This window comes from Jaculus jaculus, chromosome 14, assembly GCF_020740685.1.
Source record: "Jaculus jaculus isolate mJacJac1 chromosome 14, mJacJac1.mat.Y.cur, whole genome shotgun sequence".
Lineage (NCBI taxonomy): Eukaryota > Metazoa > Chordata > Mammalia > Rodentia > Dipodidae > Jaculus > Jaculus jaculus.
Window position 1 is genome coordinate 57,850,639 of NC_059115.1, and position 9,995 is coordinate 57,860,633.

General features: G+C 43.5%; 1 protein-coding gene across 1 annotated transcript in view; it reads right to left on the minus strand.

Annotated features, from left to right (window-relative positions):
* Window positions 1-1,582: 1,582 nt before the first annotated feature.
* The window catches only part of Map1b (microtubule associated protein 1B), a 116,561-nt gene continuing 108,148 nt past the window's right edge, over window positions 1,583-9,995 (minus strand). Inside the window, exons 6-7 of the mRNA XM_004651546.3 lie at window positions 7,451-7,689; window positions 1,583-6,048 (exon numbers count right to left, since the gene is read on the minus strand). Of these exons, the coding sequence (XP_004651603.2) occupies window positions 5,893-6,048; window positions 7,451-7,689 (395 nt within the window). The 3' untranslated portion in view covers window positions 1,583-5,892. The remainder of the gene's footprint in view (window positions 6,049-7,450; window positions 7,690-9,995) is intronic.

Below are 9,995 nucleotides of genomic sequence, written 5' to 3' on the forward strand. Positions count from 1 at the left end.
GAGGTGGCAGCCTCTCACCTATGCCCGGGTGGGCTTTTGTATGATGCAGCTGCCTTTGCTTTCAATCACCCACGTTCCTGTAAACAACCCCTCACCCTGCCCTGTGAGCAACCCTAGAAGCTCATTATTGGTTCAAACAAATTAGGTTGCAATCGTGTTTTGGTCCGTTTTCTGGGCCCTATGTGGGGTGAATAGACGTGTGTTGGTTTCTGCCCAGGGATAAACTTTCGCTCAACGAGAATAGCCATCACTTCCTCTTGAATGTGCGAGGCACCCAGGGACAGTAATGTTGTACTAAGGGCCTCAGTGAGCAGAGGGGACAGCTTCGAGTCTGTGTACCTTGGAGCCTGGGATAAACTCAGTAGCTTATGTTACTATATGGTGACAGGGAAGGGGCGGGCCCTCATGATAAAAGGGGCTGAAAAAAGAAAAAAATAAGAGGTGACATCTACAGCAGGCTGGTCAGCTTCCTTGAGCCTATGTCCCCCGCCCCATCCCCTGTAAGCAATGATGATAAATTCTTTTTTTTTTTTTTTTTGGTAAACTCCGTTTAACAAGTTCCAAGTAACCCATCAGAATATGAGACTCACCCAGTACAAGAGAGAGAGACTAAATCTATATATGGCAGTGTCCCGCGGGCAGCAGCTGAGAGTTCTGTGTCTTTTATCTCCCCTTACCCTGCAATATTTCCACTGTTCCTTTGCTGGCCTGTCTGCCCCAGTCAGGGGACAGAAGTAGGAATAACCCACTGCTGGACGCTGAATAAAGCCACGGCCTTCCCTTCCGCCCTACCTTTAGATCCTGCTCCACAGCATTGCTTTTCCTTAGCAACTCCTGGTTGCTAGCTGTGAGTGTGATGCATAGAGTATTGTGTTGGCCGAGCAGAGTCTATTTGGCAACGGCCACAGAGGCAGAGCCCTATTAAGCATATTCCCCTGAGCAGGAGAGCCTTATAGAGCCTGGGAACGGGAGCCTTCGGAAGAACTATAGAATTTGCCCCTTTTATCTAGCCCACTCCTTTTATAGGGGAAAAATGAACTCCAAGTAGGTTAAGTGACAAACTACCCAGCTGGGTGTGGCAGAGCCAGGATTAAAATCTGTCTTTTCCTTTACTTATGCTTTGGGCAGTAAACAGTCCCAATAGTTCCCATCAACTATGTGGGTCTTTATCGGCACTATTTTGGCGGTGGTGTTTTGTTTGTTTGTTTTTTCAAGTTAGGGTCTCACTCTAGCCCAGGCTGACCTGGAATTCATTATGTAGTCTCAGGGTGGCCTCAAACTCATGGCGATCCTCCTACCTCTGCCTCTCAAGTGCTGGGATTGAAGGCATGCACCACCACGCCCGGCTATAAGCGATAATTTTAATTGTTATTTCCCTTCAAATCTCAGGTCCTGTCCTTACACTGTAACATCTGCAAGAGCTTGAATATAAAAGACAACAAATGTGGTTGCAAAAGTAAGTAGAATGCACTCAGCTGATCGCCAAAAGCTAGGGTGCCCACCCTGAAGGGAACAGTCAGCCTTGTGACGGTGGGCAGTGCCCAGATGGCAAGAAAACCAAAGATGTTCCAGCACACACGTGAACTTTTGCCACTTTTTTGTATTTTATTGTGGAACTGAGTTTATTTTTCCTTTACATCAAATATCCTCAATGGAAGAGGGGATATTGCACACAAATATCATAAAAGCACTACATATTACTTTCACTGGAAACTAATTTTCTACATTAGATATGACTGGATAGGATAGAAGTGATGCAGGATTATAAGACATAATACCATACACAGCTGCAGACTGACACAAACACCATTCAGAACAAGAGAGAGGAGTGCTTCTCGCGGGCTAGGCTCAGCACCGCCTCTTCCCGGGCTGGAAAGCGCGGGCTGGGCTGCGTCTGTGCAGAAAAGCTTGACTCGAAGCCGGTCTGAGCCTGCTCTCTGGGGCTCCTGTTTCGGGGAGCTCCACACAAGTGCAGAGAAGCTGGTTATTTTTTTTTTCCCTTCTTTTTTCAGTTTTTGATGCTGCCTTTAAAATGAATCCATGAAGTCGCAGTTTTTAAAATAGTGAGTAATTTTAATACCAGGTGAATAATCTAATTGCTGTCAAAAATGCTCATCCCCAGGCTGCTTTTTGGTGTGTTGTTCAGTTGGTTAAACGATAAAAGCTTACAGTTCCTTTCATATGGAAACGGGATCTTTTCTCCTAAATCTGAAGCACAAAAGAAAGAAAAAAAAAAAACCAGAAAAAGTCATTATCCTAACTTACAATACCCTTGCTGAGCAGGAACCTCCTGACAGACAGGTGACTAAAGAGAGGCAAGAAAAGCAATTCCAGAATTGTAGAGCAGCTCCCAGGAGCTGAGATTCCGTAACAGAGGGAAAATGGAAGGTGGCAAAATTTCCATTAGCAAATGATTAAATCTTATTAAATGAATATTGGAAGCTCCTAAACTTTATAAGCTATGGGAGACACTTAAAACATTCATATACACTGGGGAAACCATTCACTATGATATGCAACGTTAAGGGGAAAAAAAAAGTTCTTTTGAATTCCATGAAAAAAAAAAATGGTGTTTGGGGAGAGGGGTCAGTCATTGTATTCAGTCCCACCACAAGACTGAGAAGGCATGCACAGGAGTTGGGGTCTGAAGAAAAAGGAGTAGAATTGGTTAAAACAGAAATGGAGGCTTGTCTCTAATGTTTAGTCTCAGTAGAATTTTGTTTAAGAATAGAACCCCACCAACAAAAGGTCGAGGTCTGAAGTGCTATCTCAATAGAATCCCATCATTTAAACAGAGTGGAAATCCCTTCCGCTCAAATATTCAACCTATACACTGGATTAAGAAATCATTATGAACAAAGCTTCTAGAAGTCTATGTCAGTTTTTAGCTCTCACCACAAATGTACATGGTACGTTGTGATGGCTCTTACTAAACTAATTGTGTATCTATGGAACTAACAAAATCAGGTTAGTCACACAGGTAGGAAAGGTTATCTGGGAGGTCAGGAGCAACCTGTAACGCAAATATTGTTGTTTTTCCTGGTGTACTCAGCTCTGTGGTCATTACGGAGAATGATGGATAGAGTTACCGACAGATGTCATAGGAAGTAGAGCCAGTAGACCGGTGAGGTTTTTTTTTAATTATTTTTTCCCATTAAATCTCATAGCAAGGAGTAAAAAAAAAAAAAAAAAAAAAAAAAAGAGTGGAGTAGAGTGGTTATAACTGAAGACTAGCTATGACTTTCCTAAGATATTTATATTTTAAAGCAAAATAATATATAAGCTAAGTTAAGTTTAATTTGGGCAATTGGAAAATAACTCTTGTATCAAAGAGAAATCAACCAGAGGTCTCGATTTGGCAAGAAGGCTAGAACATGTTTCACTTCCCATGCATTATGTGGACCAATTCATCAGCTAACCATTAAACAACGATCTTAGGTGTTTTAGCTGGTCTAGTAGATAAGTTTATACTCAATGAAATCCATTTTCATCACACTGACTTTTCCATCATATATGAAATCGTTGTACCTTTAATGTGTTACTTTTAAAGAATTGAAAGAAATAGGGCAATAAATAAAACTGCATTCCTAGAGAAGCCTAACAAAAATAGAGTATTAATTTTCTTTAAAAAATTAAACATTTGGAAAATGTAATTCACAGCATTAAGTAGACTGCATGGGTCCTCAGTGAAGGGACCCCGAAGCATTGTTTAAACCCTCATAGTAGCTAGCAGTGCAAAACATACACTTCACAGACAAAAATAAACTAAAATGTTAATTTTGAAATAAATAACTAACATAAAAAATAAATTGAGGTCATTGTTCACTACTCCGTAGATCTTAAGAGTCTGCAGGAAACATAGTGTGACAGAGCACAACACAGTTGTCACTGAGAAGTTTTTGCCACATCTGAACACTGGGTACATGGATCTGGAAATGCGGCTTCAGTTTTAATCATGATCTGGCTTCCCAGGTTCATGGGTCAATGATGACGATGATGGACATTATGTCTGAACTCTACAGGATGAACGGACGAGTTGGGAATTATTTGCTTTAAACCTATTCTTTCTTTCATTTACTGTTTTCCAGAAAAGAAAATCCCAAAGCAAATTGGTGCTAGGGTTCTTTTGAACTTGGCTCTTTTACCTCGTGGTTGAAGATCTTGAAAGAAGTAGGTAGGATACCACTTAGTTACATACGTAAGGCCCTGAAAAGCAGCCTGCCCCACCGTGCCCCCTGCTCTCAAACAGCTGATGCTCAGATTTGTATGTTTTTGGGAATCAAAGGGTGGAAGGTATCAATATTCTTGGTAGTTACATGTTTTTAATAAATATTATTACTGGAATATCAGACTTCAAATCTTGCCAGAACTTCAAAAAACTTCTAGTTTGTCTTACATAACACTTAAGGGGGGGGGAGGTAAAAAAAAAAAAGGAGACTATCACTTGAACATTTTCTTTGCATTTTCCTGTAAATGAAAACGTTTGTTAAAAAGTTCATCTATGAAAAGTTCTCACGTATCTAAAAAAAATTCTTCTGTACACGTGTTCCCATAATTATATCGAAATGAATGAAAACTTAAAAAAGCCGATGTAAGACAAAGGAAGGAAAATACTGTACACTTGCTGAGAACCTCTTCCACCATAAGATTCACTGCTTTCCCGGTTCTGATCATAGAAGCCATTCCACCTTGAACTTGCAGTCGTGGTGAAGCTGTGGGAGACGCAACTTGTTCGGCGGTGGTATTCAACACGCACGACGCGGCGTCAAACTGTTGGACCGATCAGATCAGCTTCTAGTACTCCACGCACGCGCGCGCGCGCGCGTGTGCTCCTTGACCTGGAGTATCTAATAATCCTACGTGGCTGTTTTAAAAACTTGCTGTCTCACATTAAAAAATAAGTGCATCAAGTATCTTTGTACATTCAAGTCACTTCCTAAGGCAAATTGTCCCCCGTGTGTGCACTCCCAACTGCTTTGGTATATTTGCTTCAGTTAACTGGGGTGAACTGGAGTGTGGCGCATGCAGGTGGACTCAGTGTGGCCTAAGTGGGTGGACAAACGCTGGGCGCATGCCTTAGAACAACCTGTCTGTGTGTTGAAACGGTCTGAGAGTTCTGAAGGGGGCTCGAACCACTTGCACATCAGTCTGCGCTCACTACATTATGCCAGTGGGCAGCCCTCAGGTTGCAGGGTCTTAATTAAGGCGTGAAAGGCTCACATCCCTCACAGCAAGTCTCACTTTTTTTTTTGTTTGCTTGTTCTAACCAACGTGCTTTAGAAAATGAAGGCCCTTGGCAGACTGACAAAAATGGAAAACTTGGCCAATGTAGACTACTGCCTGAGAAAATGCAGACCTCAGTTGTTGCCTGTCTTCTCTTGACCCCGCCGACCCTCTCTTTTTCTCTCGGGGGTATCTCATCAGAACTCTACCATCACATCCTCCTCCTCTTGCATTCTTTCTTTCTCATTCTTTGTCTCTCACTCTTTCTAGCTCTCTCTCCTGCATTCTGTGTGCTCACTCCCTCGCTCCCTCCTCTCCCTCTCCCTCTTCCTCCTTCCCTCTCTCTCTCTCTCTCTCTCTCAAAGATAAATGCCAATACGTAGCAAAAGTCAGTTGGTTGCGTGAGTACATGGCTTCCAATGTAGATGAACAGGGCAGGTAATTTTGTAGTAACTTGAATCCTATTGTGGGAATACTGTTACTTCCCTTAGCAATCAGCAAAAAACTGAGAAATATAGGTGATTTTCACCACCGTGACACAGTATAGCGTTTGGCAGGTAATTGTTCAGTGACGTAATCAGATGAATGGACGTATTAGAAAAGGTAGTTTCAAATTGAAGAATTTCTGGAAACAAAGTTCAAATCCTATGGTGTGGCTGGCTGTGGCGTCTACAGTTCTATCTTGCATGCAGGGAAGGACTCGTCTTGCATGACCACAGTGCTGCTGCTGGCTAAGACCATGATGTTCAGGTCCTGCTGCTTCTCATGGGTCTCCTGGTACCATTCCCTCATCACCTCTGAGTCGTGTGTTGGGATTAGAGTCACCTGCAGGGAGACAGAAAAGAGCTATTTAAGGGCAGGGACAGATGTCAAAAGTTACAGAGAGAGAGAGAGAGAAAGAGAGACAGAAAGAGAGAGAGAAAACAAACAAACTAGTATTAGTTGGACCACTAAAAGAAGGGGAAAATTTTTTTCCTATTTTCCCCAAGAAATGCAAAGGAGTTTTCAAATAACAATTTCCAAGAACAGAATAAAGTTGTCAATCTGTATCTAAATTCACTGTTGGCTTTAAAGTATTAAAGTTAAAAAGTACTTTGGTGAAGTGCAAGTTCTCATACTTTCCTTAACACAGGTGGGAAGTCGTGCATAAAACACACTGCATATTTCATCCAGTTTTAGTTATGATTGCACCTTAAAGCCCTTAGAAGTCCAACCCTTGGCCCAAGACAAATTCATGCATGTGGCTGGAATAGAGGAGTGGGGTGGTTCACGGTCAGGCTTGAGATTTGAGAGTTGGGAGTTGGAAGTATCCTTTGGTGAACAATGTTTCTATACTGTGGATGTTCTCCTGGACTTCTGATTTCTTTCTCCCTCAATGGCCATGCTCCTAGCTTTAGTCCCCTAGCAAGACACAAAAGACTATAGACAATTCGTCAGCAATAATCCCATGGAAACACAATGCTCAACCTACTGAGAGGAAGGAAGGTCAATCATCTCAGACCATGCTACAGATGAATGAATTATGCCCACAGTAAGGTAGCTTGGTGATGGTGTCAAGAATTCTACTTTAGGCTATCTTCTGTGTGTTAAACCCACTTCACCTGTAGGTTATTTCTTATGTGTCAGATTCAAAGGCGTAGCTTGAGGATCCACAATCACAAAGGTGCATTTTTCTTTCCAGCTAGAGTCTCTCTCTAGCCCAGGCTGACCTGGAATTCACTATATAGTCTCAGAGTGGCCTCAAACTCACAGCGATCCTCCTACCTCTGCCTCCCGAGCGCTGGGATGAAAGGCGTGCACCACTACACCTGGCTTAAGGTGCTTTTTAAGCAAGGCACCTTTCCTTTTGTTTCCAGACCTAGCTCAACAGCTGCACAGACGTGGGCCTACAGCTCTGTGCTTGTTCGAATCAGATGACCCCCAAAAACTCATGTTCTGGGTGCTTGATCACCAGGTGGTGGTGATCTTGGAGATGGAGGTGTGTTGAAGACAGGTTTAGGAGTGTTGTTATAGCCAGCTCCCCCTTGCCAGAGGGCAGTTCACTCTCCTGCTCCAGTCTTCCACCCACTGTGGCAAGGAGGTCCAGCCTTTGCCCATGCCATGCTTTCCCCTGCCATCGGAGCTTCCCCTCTAGACCGTAAACCAAAATAAACCCTTTCCTCCATTCAGCTGCTTCTGGTCAGCTGTTTTATCCCAGCAATAAGAAGGCACTGCAGCAAGCCCTTACCTGCATGTTGCTGCCCCACTGAGCTTTCCCTTCCAGTAAGGCATCCAGGACAGCCCGGCTGGGCTCCTCGGCTGCAGGATCGTTCCCACTCACCACATAGTAGGATGACCTCACTCTCTTGAAAAACTCAACGTCAACATTCTTACTATTGCTGTGGTTGGGAATATAGCACAGGTCCAAATACACGGGGAGGCCTGGAGGTACAGTGGAGGACTTGGCCGTCTTGGTAGTTCCTGGTCCTTTGGTAAACAAAGACAAAGCAAGGGTCATTGCTGGATAAAGACACCTATACATCCACTTACCTCCAAGCAGCTCCTCTGGGGCATGGAAAGAGGCGACAAGCATTTCTATCCCTGGTGCCTCATTGAGGGCACCCCACACTAGCAGTCTGAGAAAACCACAGCATGGTTGTTTATCTTCTCAATGACAGAAATCGTCTCTTTTTTGGAAGACAAACCACTAGGAAATAGGAATTCAAGGTCTTCACAAAAGAAGGACTAGATGGTAATATACCAGTCCCTAAAGAGCTACTCGCCTGCATCTGACTTTAATAAAAAGTGACCTTTCAGCCAGGTGTGGTGACATATGCCTTTCATCCCAGCACTTGGGAGACAGAGGTAGGAGGATCGCCACGAGTTCAAGGCCACCCAGAGATGACATAGTGAATTCCAGAATTCCAGGTCAGCCTGAGCTAGAGTGAGACCCTACCTCAGAAAACCAAAATAAAAAGGTGATCCGAGACACACAGCTTCCTAAACAGTGGCTTGCAACTCCCCCATAAGGAGACATGTAACTGAATGTGGATGCTCAGAAAATTTGTTAACAGTAACAGGTTTCTTAACACATAACAACCAAAAATTAATTAAAAGTTAAATGGGTAATGAATCTAGAATTTCAGCAGCTCTTGCTCATGTTGCATTTCTTTCTTTTTCTTGGGGGGTGGTTTTCTGAGGTAGGGTCTCACTATAGCCCAGGCTGAGCTGAAATACTCTGTAGCCCAAGATGGCCTTAAGTGCTGGGATTAAAGAATTATTTTAAAATAAATTACTTTAGGATTTATCATCAGTAACTGCTTTATTTGTATACCTACTTTATATACCTGTTATACACAGGGTTGCATAAAAATTTCTTGGGCAAAAAGGAGTCATGAGCTGGGCGTGGTGGTGCATGCCTTTAATCCCAGCACTTGGGAGGCAGAGGTAGGAGGATTGCCATGAGTTCAAGGCCACCCTGAGATGACAGAGTTAATTCCAGGTCAGCTTGGACCAGAGTGAGACCCTACCTTGAAAAACAAAAAAAAAAAAAGGAGTCATGATTAGAAAAAGTTTAAGAAGCCCTAAGAAACATTCTAAAAGTCAAAAGGAAGCATGTGTATTTGCAAACCATAGTTCAGTAATCTTAGCAATCCTCTTTAGGGTCTCATGTGATAGCTGTGGCCTATACTGAACAAACATTTGACCTAGGAAGTAGTTTAGATCTTAACTCCATATGACCTCCAGTGTACTTAGCACCAGTAAGCACCCAAGTGTGGATTCTCAGCATAGCATTCTGAAAACTAAGACATCTCCTTTGTCTATTCAGGGCTGGACATCAACCTCTGACAGAAGTCCAGAAAAAAAAAAAAAAGAACAGACTGTTTTACCAACCAGACATACCAGACGAGCGTTCACTAGCCCAAAATCCCAGCATAAATCAAAAAGGACTGGGAAAAGTAAAGATTTGGGTGAATCCAGAAGTTTCCTTGCTTCCTATCTGGGAAACTGGCTTGCTAACTTGTTCTAGTTAGAAGGTCTAGGGTTTGGGAAATGTTAGTGGAAAAAGGAAGAGAGGAAGGGAGAGAGGGAGGGAGGGAAGGGTTCAGGGCAGCAGGTTTTCCCTCTACCGCACAATCAGAATCCCCTTTGCTGTTCACTGGCGCGAGGTCTCACCCTGTACAAGCTGACCTGCTGGACTAGGCATGGGGCCTGCGCACCACTAGTTTTGTGATTCTAACATTGACCGGCCTGAGTCCTCTGCTGCAAAGCCTTCTGGAGTGGCAGCTGGAGTCGCTAAGCTTGGTTCCCTTCTATACGGGATGTTTAAAAACGATCACCTCAGAGTCAAAACTACCAGTGAATTCCATCAACCACTCAGTTACACACAAGTCCCTGCCAATAAGTTGAAGCACAGCAAGAGGAAGCCACGCTGGGAAGGAGCAGTTCCATCATACCCGCTCACACTCCACCATGCCCGCTCACACCCCATCATACCCTGCCATATCCCACTCATGCCTAGGGTGATGCTATACTACTGTAGTCCTGGCATTCAGGAGGCTGAGGCTGAAGGATCACAAGTTCAAGGCTAGCCTGGGCTGCAAAGAAAAATCTCTCTCTCTACAAACACACACACACACACACACATACATATAACATAAAACCACTCTCATCACTGCTAAGAAATGGATAAATCTTCCAGGCATGATGGTGCACATCTTTAATCTCAACATTCCAGAGGCTGAGGCTGGAAAATGGGTGTGAATTTTAGGCCAGCCTGAGGCTACAGAGTG